General features: G+C 43.0%; 1 protein-coding gene and 1 long non-coding RNA gene across 3 annotated transcripts in view; one reads left to right on the top strand and one right to left on the bottom strand.

Moving 5' to 3' along the window:
- TAPT1 (transmembrane anterior posterior transformation 1) overlaps positions 1-20,335 on the top strand; it is a 68,340-nt gene that overhangs the window by 24,276 nt on the left and 23,729 nt on the right. The window contains exons 3-5 of one of the 2 annotated variants that reach the window (XM_077301089.1): positions 5,518-5,636; positions 13,849-13,872; positions 19,927-20,089. In XM_077301089.1, the coding sequence (XP_077157204.1) occupies positions 5,518-5,636; positions 13,849-13,872; positions 19,927-20,089 (306 nt within the window). The remainder of the gene's footprint in view (positions 1-5,517; positions 5,637-13,848; positions 13,873-19,926; positions 20,090-20,335) is intronic. The other variant, XM_077301090.1, reaches the window with a different exon arrangement.
- Positions 20,107-20,335, bottom strand: part of LOC143819434 (uncharacterized) — a 36,637-nt gene continuing 36,408 nt past the window's right edge. The window contains exon 3 of the long non-coding RNA XR_013224970.1: positions 20,107-20,218. This is a non-coding gene — a long non-coding RNA (uncharacterized LOC143819434). The remainder of the gene's footprint in view (positions 20,219-20,335) is intronic.

The raw sequence follows: 20,335 nt of genomic DNA, 5'->3' as shown, positions 1-20,335 counted from the left end.
TGCAAGGGGAAGGAGCCCACTCAGTCAAATGGAAGCCACTCGTAGTTCAGTGAAGAGAGAAACTGTAGAAATAAAGGCACAATCTGGAATTCCATGCTGATGTTTGGGTCCTTAGAGGTGTGTGGATGGAAGACAACTCTCCCCCTCCAGAGAATAACAATCCAATCACCCAATCATAGGGCTGGTTGTGTGAAAAGTTCATAATGAGGCTCTTGTATCCTCAGAGGGTGTGTCCCATTGTGTACCCCTTCCTTTCATTATTCCCCATTGGTATGCATGGGATGGTCTCAGCCATGCAGACTACGACTAAAGCTGTAGTTGTGGAAATAGGGGGTTGGATCCTACCCCTGCCATAGCAATTCACTGAGCAATGTCTGCTTGTTCATTTATTTATGGAAATATACCCTATCTTGTCTCTTGGCTCAAGTCCAAAGCTTTCCTACAATTTAAGGATCCATTCTCCAAATGGTGGCCATTTAAGTAGTAGGAAGTCTGTTTAGGCTGGAGGAAGGCTAGTTGGTTGATTCCACTTCAGTACTGCTGGAGCCCACAAGAGACCCTGACCAGCATTGTGCTTAAGTTAGCAAAACTGAAGGAGAGATACACTTAAGTCAACATGCAGGTGTAATGTGAAGAGTGATGTCATGGCCTGTCCCTAGCTACCTTTCCCAATTTCCCTTTTTTTATCACCATGAAGGAGCCCTTTCTGCCATATCTATTTGGACGGTCATGCAACTGATATTGGTACATCTCTAGTCCTCCAAAAGGTCCTAAAGATAATGGACGAGGGTTCCACAAACACTCCAGAAAGTTCTACCAGCATTCTCAGGTGACACCATCTGACCCAGGGGATTTGAATTCATCCAGTGCAGCCAGGTGCCTCTCGACAATCTCTCTGTCCATGCCAGCCTGCTACCCAGACATTATACCTTGCCTACTTCCAGCCCTAGATGTGTCCATATTTTCCCAGTACTGAGCTTTTCTGCTTTCTCTCTGTCATCTGTCAGAGTCTCTCCATCTTTACCCAACGGCAGGCCTGTTGCCTCATTTACCTTACGTTTGCTCCTTACATAATTGAAGAAGCTTTTTTTGACATAATGGACTTCCCTGGCCAATCTCAGCTCACTTCTAGCTTTGGCTTCTCTGATGGCTAATCTATAATGCCTAGTAACCTGCAGATACTGTTCTTTAGAGGTCTGTCCATCCCTCCATTTCTTGAACATTTTCTTGTTCTTCTTTAGCTCCTTCTGAAGTTCTCTGTTCATCCAAATAGGCTTCTTGGATCCCCTACCACATTTCTGTCTTGCTAGAATAGTCATGGCTTGAGCATGCAATAGCTCTTGTTTAAAGAGAGGTCACCCATCACTTACTCCTTTCTTTTCCAGTATTCTGGTTAGCAGGATGATTCTCGTCATGTATGAGTTATGAAAGTCTGCCCTATGAAAGTCTTAACACACGCATCGTGCCCCATCCCTAATCCTAAGCTTCCTGAAGATGTAGGTTTCTTATCTGGTGCCACTAATAACTTCTGTCTCAAGCCCAGCTTTGAAACTAATTAAACAACATCATGAACACATTTAATTTTCTTTGCAGACCTTCTAATTGACGGTCTTCCCGTTAGATGACATACTACATCAGGGGTAGTCAAACTGCGGCCCTCCAGATGTCCATGGACTACAATTCCCAGGAGCCCCCTGCCAGCATTCGCTGGCAGGGTTCTCCTGGGAATTGTAGTCCATGGACATCTGGAGGGCCGCAGTTTGACTACCCCTGTACTAGATTATACAAATCCATAAATGCCACACTAAGTAGTATTTCTTAGTGGGTGGAAGGCACGGTTCCTTCCCCCTTTTGACAAACATATCCCTTTAGATCAGCAGTTCTCAGCCTTTTCTTTGCCGCAACCCCAACTTTGGTGGCGGCTGGTGCGGCGGCATCGTGTGTGCAGAGCGTGTGGGTGGTGTGTGAGTGCACATGCATGCACACAACAATCGAGGTGTGTGGAGGCGGCCATTGCCATGGCTCCGCCACCTTCGCCCGCCTCCACATGCCACCCCTGCCACTGCTGCTTCCCGCCTCTCACTACCACTGTGGTGGTGAGCAACCTGGCGACCCCGGGGAAGAGGCCATGCGACCCCAAATGGGTTCGTGACCCCAAGGTTGAAAACCGCTGCTTTAGATGATAGTACGTTGATTTCTATCAGTTCTAGGATCCTTTCCTGGGCAGTTATATACAAGTAGGAACCGTGACATAATCTTCTTACAGCTAGTCATGTTTATCTTTGCTTCTCTGTCTTACAAGGGCCCTGTGCAGTATTGATGCAAGAATAGAATTCTGAAAATGCCTGCACTGCTCCTACATTTAGAAATTCTGGATTTTTTAAATTTCAAATTTCCCTTTATTTCAAAATATTCCATATTCCATTGAATTCTGTATCAAACAAAAAAGAAACCATTATAAATGTACAGGACAAAATCCTGTTACATGCAGATATGAGTACAGATTAGTAAAGAGGACATTTTTATAATATTGAAAACATTCTGTTTATTTTTACTGTAAGTGATTTTTCACTTGGCATCAATAAAACACTTTACCAATATGCTGATGCTGAGTATTCCATAGTGTCCCAATCTTGCATTTCTGCCAGAGTTTCTCTTCAGATCACATAAATCTTTCGCCTGTTTCACAATTCTTGATAATTTAATCTTTGAATCTACTGCCGGAACATATTGCCAAGTGTACTGTTGCTTTGCTGGAAGCTGAAATGTGATATATGCTGAGAGAACACTTTTAAAATAGGAACAGTGTCTTCCCGTCTGTTAAAGAGTGACAGAACAGTGTTTCAGATGAATCACTTACATTTCCAAGAAAATAGGCTTAATTATAGTCAAGCAATTCAGATTGAAATTTATATATCTTAAAGAAGCATGCATATCACTAACTGATTCTTAGTTAAAATATAGTGAGCACAGTTCAGTCAATTTGAAACATTTTCAACATGGTGTTTCTATTATTGGGATGGATTCAAATGAATTAACCTTTCCATATGTGCAAGGATTTATAGAATCATAGAGTTGGAAGAGGCTATACAGGCCATCGAGTCCAATCCCCTGCTCAATGCAGGATAAGCCCTAAGCATCCAGGATAAGGATCTGTCCAGAAGACAGTGAGGGGGAGCTCACCACCTCCTTAGGCAGCCCTTTCCACTGCTTGAACTACCCTCAAGACCCTCAACCTTTCCTTTATAGGTTTTGGTTCCCAGGCCCCGGACCATTCTTGTCACTCTCCTCTGAACCCTCTCAATTTTGTCCACGCCCTTTTTGAAGTAAGGCCTCCAGAACTACACACTACTCCAGGTGGGGTCTGACCAATGCGGTATACAGCACTGTGATTTTGATGTGGTGCCTGTGTTAATACAGCCCAAGTCTACATTGGCCTTCTTTACCACCACATCACACTGTCTGCTCATTTTTAGGGAGGAAAACAAACATTGCACACTCCTTGCAGGTGATGGGATGTGAGCCTTGAGTATTCATGTCTTCCAAAAAATAGATTCCTTGACTCTCAAACCTTTATTTCAGGATAAAGTAGTTAGGGTGATCCCCAGACAGTCTGCAGGCAAGGAGTCACAGGACAAGAACCCTTTTGCTTGTGGCTCTCGTGAGGAAGAGCCTTTAACTCACAGGGTCACAGCCCAGCACAGAGTGGGGCTTATAATCCCTTTGCTGCTCACCACCCCCAGCATACACCTGCTCAGTCAGGCACAGGCACAGACAATAACTCTTAACAATAAACACAACAAAGCACACTCTAGCAGGCTACAAAAATGCCCACTCATATACAAATATTGCCTGCCCTCCCTCTCCCCCCCCACACACACAGAGGGAGAGGGAGAGAGCAGCTTCAGTTAGAGGAGACAAAAGAAGAAGGGGGGGGGAAGCCCCTTGCCATGCTATAACTCTCCACGTGGTCTTTGCTTTCTCCCCAGCAGTCTAGCTCTGCCTCTGGCCATCATTCATAAGATCTCATAGAATCATAGAGTTGGAAGGGGCCATACAGGCCCCTTCCAACCCCCTGCTCAACGCAAGATCAGCCCTAAGCATTCTCAGAATTCCCCCTGAAATCTTGATCCTGTGGGCCCCCTCTCTTTTAAGAACAGAATTTCATTGGACATTTTAAGCTGCCCTGAGAGGGGAGAGGTGGGAAAATGGCACTATGAGCAGAATCCTGATGACTGTATAATTGCCTAGTCTTGATTGAAGCCATTATATTTATCATTTATGGAAAGTTTTAAAGACAGAAATATTGCAGGTTGAGTCAGCAGGAAGTGTCGCACTTGCTTATGGGCTGGAGGAAGGGGGGCTTAGGAGGAACACTGAGTTGGTTACTACTAGAATGTCAAGATTATTACTAGCTTGCAAAAGGTCATAGGTGGATTATCCAAGTCAGGTAGGGTTGGCTGGAGACAGCATGTCATGCTTGCAGGTGGCAATGGGGGTAAAGGTAAAGGTATCCCCTGTGCAAGCACCGAGTCATGTCTGACCCTTGGGGTGATGCCCTCTAGCGTTTTCATGGCAGACTCAATACGGGGTGGTTTGCCATTCCCTTCCCAAGTCACTACCGTTTTACCCCCCAGCAAGCTGGGTACTCATTTTACTGACCTCGGAAGGATGGAAGGCTGAGTCAACCTTGTTTGTTATGTAAACTGCCCTGAGGCTGCTTACAGGGAGCAGTGGTATAAAAATCAAATTGTAAATTAATTAAATAAATAGATAAATTTTAAGTATTTGGGTGGTTACATCCAGTCACAATTTGACATGGACATTTGACAGATATCGAAAAACTTGGAAAGTTCCCCATAAGTAATGGTGTGGAAAACTTCTGAGAGGTCTGTCAGAAATCTTTAACATGAGCAATGAAAGCAGTCGCTAAACCCTGAATTCCGACTGAAGTTGATGTAGAAGGTTCTTAACCTTCCTAATGCCATGACCCTTTAATACAGTTTCTCGTGTTATGGTGACCCCCAACCATAAAATTAGGCAGGTGTTCTTTCACAGAAATTAAACTGAAACTGACCAATGGCGTGAAGATCCATGGTTCATTATTGTATATAAATTGTTTTTCCCTCCGGGATTTCTCAGTTCAGTTCTGCCTCTTGTCCCACCATGCTTTTCTCGCTCTTTTCCACTGCTCCAGACAGATGAACGCTCTATCTCGATCTACCCACAAGGCTGTTGTGTGCATGGCGCCCCCCTGGCCACGCTGCCCGCCCTGCCGCGACCCCTCTGAAAGGGTCATTGGGCCCCCAAAGGTGTCCCGACCCCCAGGTTGAGAACCACTGATCTAGATAATTGGGATTTTGTTGTGTTCCTTATCTGCAGTGAATGACTTGGTTGGCCAATTTACAAGCATAAATTATTATTGTATTAACCAAGAAGCGATGTTTAGGTGACATTGTTCTTATTTTCTGTCTTTTGTTTTGACCCTATTTCTCCCCCCCCCCCCCCCAAATTTAGCTGATGATTTTTGGAATCTTCTTGTGCCTGGATGCTTTTCTCTACGTGTTCACTCTCCTTCCGTTACGAGTTTTTCTGGCAATGTTCAGGTTCATCACATTGCCTTGCTATGGCTTGCGGTAAGTTCCCTTTACTTTGTAAGAAGGGCATTGACATGATTTATAGAAAAACATCTTTTAAATGTGCCTGTTTAACCATGTTGCTCTTTAAGCATGGATTTGTTTGAAAGTGCTAGTATTTTCAGGTTTGAGAGCCTTCAAACATGATTGCAGTTCCTGAATCCTCATGTGCTTCTGCAAGGCACATAACGTCAGACTGTGATTAGAAAAGTAACAAGGACTTGCTGGGAACATTATCTATTAAGACACACATTGTTAAATTATAGCATTTTATTTTATTTATTAATTAGTATTTATAGACACCCATTTAAATAAAATCAGGTTATTTATACCCGAAATGTTACCTGGGCACATTGCTGTTTACAGGTACGTAGATTTTCAGACTTCAGAGATTATCTGTCTTTGATACCGAAAATGAAAGTAGGTAAAAATGGGATTTCTTGCGCTTGGAATGCTATAGCTCACAAATTAATTTAATGCAAGTTTTAGGCAATAACCATTTATAGTCTCCCATTGCATTTGTAAACCCAGTTCTTTGTAAATGGAGATTGACTCTAGAGCAGGGGAAGTCAACCTGTGGTCCTCCAGATGTCCATGGACTACAATTCCCATGAGCCCCTGCCAGAAAATACTGGCAGGAGCTCATGGGAATTGTAGTCCAGTGGTCCCCAACCTGCAGTCCGCGGCCCGGTGCCGGGCCACGAAGGCCTTGGCGCCGGGCCGCGGCTTCTTCCCTCCCCCGCCCGAAGCGAGAAGCTCGCCAGGCCGCGAGCAAATCGGCCGTCGAAGCGGCCGATTAGCTTGCGGCCCGGCAAGCTTTTGTTTCGGGCGGGGGAGGGAAGAGAAGCTTGCCAAGCCGCAAGCTAATCGGCCGCTTTGGCGGCCGATTTGCTGGCAGCCCGGAGGGGCCGGGAGTTCAAGCCGCGGCCGCCGGCATGGCGGCGGCGCAAACGCGCATGCGCGGACTGCCGCACACGCGTGTTTGCGCCCCTGCCGGCCCCCGGGCCACCCTCTCCCCACTCTCCGGAGCAGAGGTCTGTGGCAGCCGAAAGGTTGTGGACCACTGTTGTAGTCCATGGACATCTGGAGGACCACAGGTTGACTTCCCCTGCTCTAGAATATACCTTATTAGAGCAAATGAGATACCAGAATTTACAACGTTTCGATGCTGAGTGATGGGAACAAATTGAGCAGGGTACTAATGAGCTGCCCTTCTTCCTGTTTCTTTTTGTTACCCAATGTAAAGAACGTAGGAAGTATTCTCAGAATGCTTAATGTCTATGATGATCTAAAACTAGCCCTTTCAGCCACTTTCTGTTTATAACGAGAATTGCAAGCACACTTAAGAGTTACTAGCCTAAAGCTAACAAAGGTCTTAGTAGATGACAGTTTTCTCCGGATTTCTCAAGAAATTGTATGTGATGAATAGAAATACCTATTTCTGAAGCAGCAGATTGCCACTGTAAATTTTACTTCTCCCCATCTCGTCAGATTTTAGTTGGGAGCAGATGTACGTCAAAATTTCCTTAGCCACTTTGTGGACGGGGACAACTTATTTGCCCAGTTGTTTTGTGCAAAAGGTTTGTCTGTGTTCAACTTCACGTTGCTGCTGTGGCAGAAAGTCCAGGTTACAGATGGTTTTTATCTTTCATAATCCTGGTTGTATACAGAAACGATCTAATATCATGCTGGAGACACCCAAACAGTGGGATTGCAAGGCACAGCTTGTACAGGAGTGAAAATAAATCAACTGCTGAAGTCGGCAGATAAGATTTCAGTATACTCAAGGGTATGTCAAGGTCTTGGGTACAATCCAGATGTATTAAAATTGGTGTAAATTTTCCCATAGACATTAGTGGGTTTGTCAGCTTAACAAAACAATTTGCAGTGCCATCCTGTGTGGAGTCACACCCTTTTCAATCCATTGAAGCCAAGGGGCTTAGAAGGGTGTAACTCTGCTTAGGATTGCAGTGTGCATTTTAGGCTACTTAACTTAGAGGCTTATTTTGCTCCTGTCTGAACAGTGATTTGTTGGACTTGTGCTTTTACTTTATTTTTCTTCAGTGTTGTGTTACAAGGGAGGGGACATGGTGTCTTTGTAGAGCAGGGGTAGTCAAACTGCGGCCCTCCAGATGTCCATGGACTACAATTCCCAGAAGCCCCTGCCAGCATTCGGGCTTTTGGGAATTGTAGTCCATGGACATCTGGAGGGCCGCAGTTTGACTACCCCTGTTGTAGAGCATCTGCTTTGTCCATAGAAGGTCCAGGTTCAGTCCCCTGCCATCTCCAGGTAAAAGGACCTGGGTAGGAGGTGATGGGAAAGATCTCAGCCTGAATCCCTGGAGAGCCGCTGCCAGTCTGAATAGACAATACTGACTGAGGTGGTGCGATTCGGCTGCCAAAGCAACCATTCCCGCCCGTAGCAGCCAGAGCCCCGCCGCGGGGGGGGGCACAGGTGGCGGCAGGCGCACTTATGCAGGCGCAGAGCTCCACCTCCCGCGCCCCCCCCCCCGGTGGCACGACGCTGGCTGCTACGGGCGGGAACAGCTGCTTCGGCGGCCGATTCACGCATCCCTAATACTGACCTTCAGTGCAAGGCAGTTTCTTGTCTTCGTAATAAATTACGTGTAGTTATCTGTAGTTTTCTGTTTCGTTTTTTTTTTAACTGCTGCTTTTAGGGTTGTCAGCTTGTCATGTTTTTTAAAGATAAAAGTGCTGAAGGAACATCTCTCCATCTTGAGTACGCGTAGGTATGCTGCACCAAATGCCACTCTAAGAAGGGCTGAAACAACAAAGGCTGCTGACAGCAGATGGGTTGCTTGTCTTCTTCCTGTTCTGTGTGGGCATTTCTCCCTCTGACTTGTTTGAGCTGTATGAAAGGTCTTCCTATAGATGCCGCATCATATTCCATTCTATGTAGAACTAAAAGTGCTCCTCCCTTCGTTCTGTTTTTTTTCTCCAATATCTCAGTAGAGACACTGTTTCCTATATCTCCATCCTTTGTTTTGCGCTTTGTTTTATTCTATTCTAAATCATTCAAACTAGAGATTATATTCTCTCAGACCTTATTCTTTCAAGAGCTTAAAACTCCTTTACCTGTCCACACGAATCGTTAATTCACAGCACCATGAACGGTTCGGAACACAAAATGGGGCTCAGCACAGAGTCTTATTTCAGCATGCCAGGACACCTCCCGTCCCCTTCCAAAACAAAAGAGTATTAGAGAGATTTATTCATAGCGAGGATTGTTTCCTTTCCTTTTCTCTTTGTATGAATTTGGCTTTTGTTAGTTAATTTGAGTTTGGCAAACCTGCCGGAAAGACCCATTTGTGTCATTTGAGCTAGCTATGTATATATGCTGTATCCCAGTTTCAAGAGATGTTCTGTTGTGCCAGAATTAGTGGCTTGTCTTTTGATACTGAAATCATGGAACAAAGACTTAACCGGTGTCTTATGTTGCCTCAGTATTTAAGGGCACTACCAAATACAGACATTCAGTGTATCAGGTGTGCTAATACAGCATGTCTAACTTCCTCTAGCCCTGATATGGTACCAGTCCTGCCTTGTCCAGATAGCAAACTTCAGTCTCACAGAGTCTGGCAGTTACTACAAACTTTAGAAATGAATATGTTGACATGCTGACTCCCAAGACCTGGTCAAATCTTGTGCCACAAATTGAATCCAGGGTCCCTCAACCCAACTCACAATCCCGCATTCAAAGGAGGACTCACTTTAGAAAGCATTCTGCTGGCTCTGAGCGACTCTGAACATTGCAAGGGGTGAGGAAGGGGGGCCTCTTTGCTCCTCTTGGGGCCACCAAACAGTTTCTAAGTTGAGTCCCCCTATGGTCATGTGACTGAGTTGGGCTGGAGAACAACTGACTCAACTTTTGTCACTTTGAATGGCGGGGTAGGGGAGAAGTTGCAGTCAGGAGAAAACTGTCAAGTGTTCTTTTCAGGCTAATGTAGGTATTATATCTACCCCCTGCCCTGTGACCTGTGGGCAGTTTCCTCTGTTTCATTTAAAACATATTGATCAGTGGCTACATATGGTAACTAGCAAATAATAGACTCCACCGCCAACACCCCAAAAATCTTTGTTATTTCTTATGGGGAAAAGGTAATCTTTAATTGAGATTAATTTTTCTTTCTGTCAAGATTGTCTTCCTTTAAGTATTTTTGAATACAGGTTTTGTTAAACTTTACTTTTTTCCCAGAGGTATAAATTAATTTGTGTAATCCTTTATTTGGATCAGCTTTGCATCCTTTATATCAAGTGCATGTATACTGTTGTCTGCAGCAGTATATTGTATGTGTTTTCAAATATTGTCCTTGTTGGAGAATTCAGGGCTTTACAGCAAATAATACAGCCATCTCCTATTCAGCTAATGCAACAGAGGAATGGTAGTAAGAGACTTTTAATAGATACAAGCCTTAACTGAAATATAGTCTTTTGGGGATCCCCCCCTCCCCCAAATGTCTCATAGTTTAACTTTTGACAAAAGAAAATGTGAGATTCTGCTGGACTTAGATCTAATTTCCTTTTGCCAAGGTTTATGACCCAGAATTTCTCGATTTAGCAGATAATGATCGTTCCTTTCATCCCAAAGAGAGAAAAAATACACTTTTCCTGCTGCCATTGTACGTTCTACATGAGGAAAAAAACAGAGACTTTCATAAACACTTCCCCTCTTTTTTTTCCATGATGGTCAACATACGTAGAGTAGCAACATTACAATCTTCTTTCTCTCTCTTTCTCTTTTATTTCTTGTAAATCAGACTGAAGGGAAGAGCACTTTGAGTTCCTTTATAGGATGGAATGTGATGTCACATGGGACTTCTCCATGGTGAGTAAATCCTAATTTTTCTTGTATTCTGTCTGTTAAAATCTCCACATAAACTCATAGATTGAAGGTGGAAAAATAATCAAATTATTAACTGGTAGGAATAGGAATGTCAGCCTACAAGTGGGAACTGGGGAATCCTCTGGAATTACAGTTCGCCCCCAGACTACAGAGATCAGTTCCCCTGGAGAAAATACCCCATTGAGTTCCCTGTCCTCCCCAGGCACCACCCCTAAATCTCCAGGAGTTTTCCAACCTGGACCCGGCAACCCTATCCTCCCATCCCTTGACAGTGGCCAGGGGGAACCTGGCTACCTTATTAACTGGTATGGTATACTTGTATTTATAAATTGCTCCAGGATCTCCCAGTGGAAGCGATGTTGGAGGAAAGCAAATAACATCTGTGATAGAGCTTTATCACCCCCCCCACACACACACACCTCAAATAAATGGTTAAATCAGAGCATGCTTTCATATTAAGTTTAAGGAGTGGGTATTGCCCAAGTTCCAAACAAACCATGTGATTTTTTCTGGTTTACTGGAGGTTTGTGTTTTGAAACCTTGTTTCATGTTATTGCCTGGCTTGTAAATATCCTGGTCTCGAGGATAAAGTAAAAAGAAAAAGCATCCAACCGCAGGAACACAGAGATTTAAAATTTCCGGAAATTTTGAAGCCGTTTTCTGAAGAATAGTAGAAACATTTGGGAAAAGCTTTCTTGTCAACGCTAAATATTTTAATAACATAAAATGTATCTTTTATAATTTTGTATATGAAATTAATGCACAGTAAAGTACAAATATAAATACCTTCATTTTCTATAAGCAGTATTTCAACTAGACCCGGTTTTAAAATGAGTGAGGAGAGTTGTGAGGAGAGTTGCACATTAGTTTTGCATGATTGTCTCAGCTTTTGTTATCAGAGAGTATATACAAACAAAGAAAAGTACACTTTTTCATAAGCATGGTCTTCAATAGTAAAATTACATATTTATTTTTAACAAGTTTCTTGCTCTGTCTTTCTGCCCTCATATGGCCAATTGGGTGGCTAACAAATTAAAACATGCAAATTAAAATCTCATCTTAAAATCCATTAAACACAACATACAAATCTGTCATTAAAACAAAGTTAAAACCAGAGTTTTAAATCAGTCCAGCAAGTAAATAAAACCAACACATCAGGGAGGGAGGAGGGATCACTGAGGGAATGCTAAGGGAAACCGAAAAAGCAAACAAGGATAGATGGATCCTTGGGGAGAGAGTTGCCACTGTAGATGTGCATTAGGTATATCTGAGTAAAAAGAAAAATGTAGCTGGATATAAAGGGATGCTGCATCTCAGCTATCCAAAATGACCAAGCGCAAAAAATCCTGGAAATATTTGGAATTTTTCAGGACAGCCGAACGGTTGAATTTAAAGGGCAATTAAAGGGATTGCAGTCCCATTGGATGCCTTTCAGGTAAACTTGCCACTTGCAGAAGAAATTTAAAGGGTATAGTGAGCCCTTTAAATGCTTTTGGAGTTAACACACAGCTTGCAAAAGACATTTAAAGAGACCATGTTCCATTTAAATGTCTTTCTTCTCCTTCCATTGAAAGCAGTGGAAGATGGGGTCACCTTTTGGAGGGTCCATAGAATTTGGACTCTGTGGATTAATCTTTTCTAAACCTGGCAAGTTCTTTTGTGGAGAGGCACCAGCAGCACCTTATATAATGGTCCCCATAGGATATAAAAGAGCTGAGGGCTTCCTGAATATTTATCAATTCCAAATACCATACCAGTATTGGGATTTGGAAATATTGATATCTGTGGGTTCAGTACACCCAAACCTGAAAACCATATGGTTGGAAAGCGCCATAAAAGCCATCTAGACCAACCCCCTGCTTAATGCAGGATCAGCCTAAAGCATCCAGGATAAAGATCTGTCCAGCCAGGGGGACTGTCAGTCAGAGGGAGCTCACCACCTCCTTAGGCAGCCTACCCCACTGCTGAACTTTTTCCTGATATCTAACTGGTATTACACATTATAGCATATGTGAACAATTTGTGAACAAAATTAGTCCCATTAAGTTGTGATGTGAACAGGAATTATTCTTTAACATTGTAGATTATTTCACATTTTGATTTAGTATCTAATAAAGTATTTCACTCATTCTGAAAGAAAATATTTTGTTGGAGCTTTTCAGTCCTCAGAATTCCAGTTTTACTCTTAGATAAAACTGGGGAGTGGGGAGTACTATGGGGTAGGAGTGAAATTACATTACATTTGTATACCGCCCTCCCCTAACATCTCTAGGACCCAAGGAAGGAAACTTTCTATATTGGGGTGCATGTCTTGGAGTTATGATTTCATGATAACTAACATTTGCTAAGAGCCTCTTGTGGCGCAGGGTGGTAAGGCAGCAGAAATGTTGTCTGAAGCTGTCTGCCCATGAGGCTGGGAGTTCAATCCCAGCAGCCGGCTCAAGGTTGACTCAGCCTTCCATCCTTCCGAGGTCGGTGAAATGAGTACCCAGCTTGCTGGGGGAATACTAAGGGAAACAGAAAAAGCAAGCAGAAGAGGATAGATGGATCCTTGCATAGAGAGTTGCCACTATAGATGTGCATTAGGTATATCTGAGTAAAAAGAAAAATGACTGGTAATGACTGGGGAAGATACTGGCAAACCACCCCGTATTGAGTCTGCCATGAAAACGCTAGAGGGCGTCATCCCAAGGGTCAGACATGACCCGGTGCTTGCACAGGGGATACCTTTACCTTTTACCTTTAACATTTGCTAATATCTGTGGTAGTAAACATGATTGGGCTAGGGATGTATTTTTGATTCAGATAAAGGTAAATATAAGAAGTTTATATGAAAAAAGGACTACATCATGTATATTGTGAGTATGTATGAATTGAGAAGACCTAGAAGCCTTTTTGTTATATTTGCCAAAAAAATTTTTTTTTGCAATCTAATGGAATTGTATTTCAAACAAATCTTTCCACATTAAAAAAATTTCCAGTTTAACTGGAAAGCTTATTAATTAAATTACAGAATACATCTACCACATGGGATAATAATATATAGTTTTCTTTTTATTCATATATAGGGCTCTTTTGGTCCATGACAAAAATAAAACACTGGAAGTAAAAACACTGTGCATAGAATACTAAACCATGGTGATGATTTTTTTAAAAAGAGACTGCCGTGGCCTCATCTACTTCATCACCAATTTAAAAAATAAATTTCTATACATTGCAATGATTGTGTGTGCGAAATGCCATCAAGTCACTTCTGACTTATGGAGGAGAGCCTATGAATTATGAATCTTCATAAATTATTGTGCATATTCTCATTTTGGCTTATATGTATTTTTTATTTTGAGACAGCTCTCAGCAAGGCCTAAGAATGAGGTTGGTGTTGATTTTTCTTTCTTAGCATGTACTCGTGCTGTCTGTGTGCGCATGTAGTTTTGTAAATCTAACTGTGAGCAGATTGAAGGCACTCCCTTGTTTAAAATATTGCATGCTTTAAATCAGGGGTAGTCAAACTGCGGCCCTCCAGATGTCCATGGACTCCAATTCCCAGAAGCCCCTGCCAGCATTCGCTGGCAGGGGCTTCTGGGAATTGGAGTCCATGGACATCTGGAGGGCCGCAGTTTGACTACCCCTGCTTTAAATGGTCAGATTACCAAGAAACCTGCTTTGAAAGGCCCACTTAGTGTGTCCTGTGGCTACAAACCTGAGTTTGCAGCTGAGTTTACCTTTTGCAAGATGTGGTTGGCAATCCCAACGTGACTGTACATGGATGATATATGTGTTTTCCATGTAAATGGCACTTATTACAACCAACTGAAAATGACAGTTTAGAATCTGCCACTCTTAACCACTCCACCACATTGGCTCTCCATGTACAAGCTTTTGGGTTCTCCAGAACTTTTCATCAGGCTGAAAGCTAAAAACAAAACAAATGGTGGTTGTGTATGGGGAGGGCTCACATCTTTCAGGGCCAGGATTTCAAAGCCTCTTTGCATCCTGTAGGATGCTTAGATGTCTTAAATATGTACAAAGTTTGAGTGGCACCTTTAAAACCAACGGAGTTTTATTCAAGGTATAAGCTTTTGTGTGCATGCATACTTCTTTAGTGTTTATGCCATGGGTTTATGTCAGAATTGGAGATTAATGAGCAGGGATACCCTTAATTGTGGAATACTAAGAGTAATTAATTGTAATTAAAAGTAAATAATTGTAGAGCATTACACAGTTAAGGATACATCCACCCATTAATTTCCTATTTTGACATTTATTTACTTCACTATGTTCCCCAGGAATTAAACCAAAACAAGTGGTAACCTTATAAAATAAGCTTGTTATTTCTGTTTGGTCCTTGAATCTGTTAAACATCTCCATTATGCTGTATGCTAATTAACTGCATTTCCTCTATCTATCTTTATGGCCTGGTGATTTCTTAAGAGTGCCACTGGACTTAAACTTTGTTCTGTTACTTCAGACCAACACAACTGTGTACTTGAATCTTTAATGTGTAAAGGGAGTCATAGTTGGTGTCAGATTTCTCAGCATTCTGAGATGAAGAAACAAAAAATTGAAGCTTGTCATTGAAAATAGGACTCAGTGCTATTTGCTTAAGTGACAGTAGACTTCAGGATCCCCTGGAATTATGGCTCATTTCCACACTACAAAAATCGATTTCCCTGGAGAAAGTGGATGCTTTGGACTTTGGCATTGTACCCCACTTGAAGTCCCTATCCTCCCCAGGCTCCATCCCCAAATCTCCAGGAGTTTCCCAGTCTGAATCTGGCCATCCTAACTCCCCATCCCACACTAGTGACCGGGGGGGGGGGGGACATCCTAGTAGCCTTAGTTGTGAGCCACCTTGTGGATCCCATTTGGGTAAATAAATATTACAATTCCTCCCTATCCAAACTGCCCCTCCCTACCAACAGGGTGGGTGATTTGGTGAAAAAATACCCCCCCCCCCTTAGAGATGTTGTCCTGAGCTGATGCTGTAGAGCAGTGGTCCCCAACCTTTCTGAGGCTTTCTGAGTAAGAAGCTTCCCGGGCTGCAAGCTTGCAGCCTGGGAACTTTTTTACTGCGGGGTGGGCAGGGAGAGGGAGCTGCGGCCCGGCGCCATGGCCTTCGCTCCACTGCTGTAGAGCAAATAAAAATAGTATTTGAGTTGTGTGTGTTCTATAATTAATGCATGTGTAAATGTTCTTCTTATCCAGCAGATGGAGGTAAAACTCTTATGTAGTACATGTACAACATTTACTTGAAACAGAAGTATACGATAAAGGTAGCTGTGGTGTGGCAACCTGTTGAAAACAGTGTTGTGCTATTTGGAAAACTTTGACCTACATTACAACCTAGGCATATAGAGCCGTATATTAGCAGATTTATGCATTTCCTTAGATGGCAGCTTGATGACATTTGTTTGAATTTCTAGCTTTGCCTATTCCTAAAATTTTAGGAAGGTGACATAAGATGAACAATCTACAGTAGTGGTCCCCAACCTTTTTCAGGCTGGGGACCGTTGGCACCAGGGAGGGCGATTGCCTGGCCGCGCATGCCGCGCGTGCGCAACTGCGCACACACAATGCATCATGCGCTGCCGAAAACACACATGTGTGGCACTTTCGCGCATGCGCGCACGTGCAAAAGTGCCACGCATGCACGTTTTCAGCCGCGCATGGCACATGTGCGCGTGCGTGGCCCGGCCGCAATTGCGCGTGCGCGGCCCTGCTGCCCTCTCCCCCCCCCCACAGTAAGAAGCTTTACAAAAACAAGCTAAATTTATCAGGTAATTTGCTTGGGTTCAACTCTAGAGGGGAAAACTCTAGAGAAGGAAATAAAAATGTCAATATTAAATTTTAATGGACAGACACATTCCCAGTTGTGGAACCTGAGCATAATTGAAAGAGAACCTGTCACTATACTCCATCCATTTCCACCTAAGCATTTCCACCCACAAGTGGTACTAAGTAAGAAAACAAGCTTGAAGCGGTTTTTGCACTTTTATGACCCTCTGAGTTATCCTTTGCATTCATCTTTGGCTTGGAAAGAAAAATTATTACTAAAACTGAAAAGTTTTGTATTTGAATATTTTGTCGTTGCTGTTCAGACTTCCAGCCTCAAGGGCTTTTATGCGTATCCTTTCTTGCATAGCTATGGTCAAGTCAAACTTTAATAGAATAAATTTATAGTTAATTCTGCTGATAAAAATATTCACACACAGAATACAGATATAGATGAACCACCTGACCTATGTAATCCATACGATCAAAAAGGAGAAGAGAACGTTAAGGTTACTGTAAGTAAGGCAGATAGCTCTGTATGCCATATCAGAATCGTGTCTTTCAAATAGTTTCTTAATTAAGCCCAGGTATATACTGTTAACGCGTTTAAACATTTAAGGAACGAAATGATTCAGTTTAATTTAGAAGTAGTAAATGGTGCCAAATACTCCTTGCAGAAGAAGAAAAAGGATGAAACAGCAAGGAAATCTGTGCAAGTGAAATACTGCAGTGCCCATCCTGGAAGATCCAGGCTCCTATACAGCTTTTCTAGTTTGTGTGGGGAGGATGTCAAGGGGTCACGTATGGGGAGTGTAACGTGCATCCAGTAAATTGCAACTGGTCAAATACGGCCACAGACAAAATGGGGAAAAGAGACCAAACAAGCTGCAGCTGGTGTGAAGATGCCAAAAGAACAATTATGTCAATTGCATTATGTCTATAGCCTTAGTTAGAAGATGTTTTTAAAATAATAACCCCTGCTTAGGATCTGTCTTCAGAATATTTATCTACCACAGCTACTTCCGCGCGCGTGCGCGCGTGTGTGTGTGTGTGAAGGGCTGTCAGTTGTGCCCCTCACCCGCCTGGTCCAGGGTTTTTGGCTGGGTTGCCACCAGTATGCTGGATGCCACCCATCCCCCAGGTTCTTTGGCCAGTTGTCTGGGGGCCATGAAGGACCCTCTTAGATGGAGTCAGCCAAAATTAAATCCAACTTAGATGAAGGTCCTATGGCTGGGCAGTTGTGGCGTATGGGAGGTAGTGCCACTCCCAGCTCTTGATGGGGACCATTTAACACCTTTAACCACTGTCAAGAACCTAGGTATCTATGGAGGCCCAGACCACAAATGTAGCTCCCCAGGCATTTTACCACCGCTGCCAGACAGACACATCAACTTCTACCCTACCTCTCAACAACTGATCTAGCTGCCATGATCCATACAATGGCCACCTTTGGATTAGACTTCTGTAATTTACTCTACGTAGGGCTGCCCTTGAAGAGGCTCTGGTAATTCCAGCTGGTCCAAAATGTCGTAGCTAGGGTCATTGTGGGACCCCATGGAGAGTGCGTATAACACCAGTGCTCGCCTAGCTGCACTGGTTCCAGATTGGAGACTGAATCAGGTTCAGGGTTTTGATCCTTATGTTCAAAGCCCTAAACAGTCTGAGACCCCTGTATCTACTGGACTGCCTCTTCCACTACACCTCGCAGAAAGCACTAAGATCCTGTGATCAAAAGCTGCTCAGGGTCCTTGGCCCCAGGGAAGTAAAACTGACCTTGACCAATTTTTTCAACCTTGGCCCGTGTCTGGTGGAATGTGCTGGAAGGAACTCAGAAGTTGAGCTGTACAATAAAATAATGTAAAACTTGTTGATTATTATAGTACATAATTAAAAACAATAAAAACTTCATAAAAACTATACAGAACTAACAGCACATAAGACCAAATGCGTTTCAACCCTACTGGGTCTTCCTCAGTGGTCAGAACTGTGATAATACACTCTATATAAAATTTCTGTATTAATCTCATAAAGTGTAGCTGAGTGGTTGAATGGGATCTGTAAATTATGGCTCCATCCAATATATGTACATTTTATCCTTTTTTGGAGACCACCTATGATCAGTGGTCCGCAACCTTTTTAAGGCGGCGGGGAGGGCAATTGCACAGCCACGCATGCGCGGCCGCAAGCGCACATGTGCGGCCCTGCTTCCTTCTCTCCCCCCCCACAAAAAGAAGCTTGCCGGGCCGCAAGCTAATTGGCCGCTCTTGCGGCCGATTTGCTTGCAGCCTGGGAAGTTTCTTACTGTGGGGAGGGGAGCGGGGAGAGGGAGCCACGGCCCGGTGCCTATGATATATGCCTAGGGTCACCACTCTTCGCTATTATATAATTTTGTGCTGAGAGTGTGTCTTCATGTGCGTCAGAAAAAAAAGCTATGTGCTGCCCAGCAAGATCAGGGCCTCTAGAACGATCAACAATTCTGGAGGCCATCTTCATTAAATCTGCCCATACACCAACCAAGCCGTTCCCCTTTGAAGAGATGGCTTTTAACATTAAATTAATTTTAAAAGCCAAGTTAGAGTTAATTAATGTTTTGTGCTTATCATTTTGTATTGGAATATTGTATCGAATGTTTCGATTGTGTTGTTACCCACCCTGAGCCTACCAAGAAACAGTGAGCTATAAGAATGAAGTTGTTGTTATGGTTATATCGCTTATTGTTATATTGCTTCCAACATGACAACCCTGTGAATTAATAGCCTTGCTCATGTCTTGGAGCTGTGGTTTTAATTTTAATTTTAAAAATATTTTATTATTGTATTTTTAGCCTGCTCTTCCCCAAAAGCTCAGTCAATCTTATGTCATGCTGAGTCTTTCTCCTTTCCTGCTGCCTTTTTCTAGTTTTCCAGTGAGTTTCATCTTCTCATAATGTGACCAAGTACAATAGCCTCAGTTTAATCATTTTAGATTTTCGTTTGGCCTAGAACCCACTGATTTGTCTTTTTTGGTGGTCCCCATTTCCGTAAAACTCTTCTCCAATATTACATTTGAAATATAACTCAGTAAATTTATTTGGCTCTCCAAATCTACACTTTAACATGGCACAGTTGAATTTGTGGTAAGCATTTATCTGCTAATCATGCCTTGGATTTGCCAGAATATTTTGCTGGCTCTTGTATTCAAATCTCTTTTAACATCGTTTCCAAGAGGCCCTTGCTTCTAAGAGTAAACCACCAGTTCTTGGTGTGAGAGCTTTTCTGGAGGCCAGACTGTGCAGGACTAATGCCATTAAAAGCCAGTGTAGCTTTATTTGTTCTTTTAATTATTATTTTAATTAATTAATGGATTGATTAATTAATTAATTATACTTCTAGGCTGCTGCTCCCGGCCTGCTGGCTCGTGGTAGCTAACAAATAATTGCAATACAAGTATAAAATACTACATAAAATCACTCAGCCCCAACAAGCTAACCATAAAGCAGAATCCTCGCCCTGCCTCCTACGGTCTGCCAGATCTCCAGTAAGAGACTCCAGAGGAGGGGCGAAATCTTTGTAGCTGCAAGATTTGGAGCATCTTTATTTTCTTGTAGTAAAGAATTGGCTGTATGTGGCTACAGCTTGCCAACTGCTGTTATGTTCTCCCGTTGATGTATTTCAGTGACCGGCGATTGCTGCAGCCTGCTCAGGTGTGTGATATTTTCAAGGGCGTTATATTGGTGATCTGCTACTTCATGATGCACTATGTTGACTACTCCATGATGTACCACCTGATAAGGGGACAGTCTGTCATCAAACTCTACATCATTTATAATATGCTTGAGGTAAGTGCATCCACATGAGAACACCGAAGCACACTTCCTTCCTGTGTCGACATCCCATAGCAGTTTCAGTGCTTCGGGGTTCTGAAATTCTGGCAGTTCTGTGTTGTCCCTTCCGCTGTCTCACTTCATCTTATTTAGGAGAAAGAAAAGCAGGAAATATGTTTGTATGCCATTATTTTGAATATTCAACCTTCATCTTCAGTCTTCCATGCATCCCCACATTAGGACTGTGCATGAATGGGCCTG

The sequence above is a fragment of the Paroedura picta genome, chromosome 10 (assembly GCF_049243985.1).
Source record: "Paroedura picta isolate Pp20150507F chromosome 10, Ppicta_v3.0, whole genome shotgun sequence".
Taxonomy (NCBI): domain Eukaryota; kingdom Metazoa; phylum Chordata; class Lepidosauria; order Squamata; family Gekkonidae; genus Paroedura; species Paroedura picta.
The sequence above is the reverse complement of the archived record's forward strand: the minus strand, read 5'-3'. Positions and strand labels throughout refer to the sequence as shown.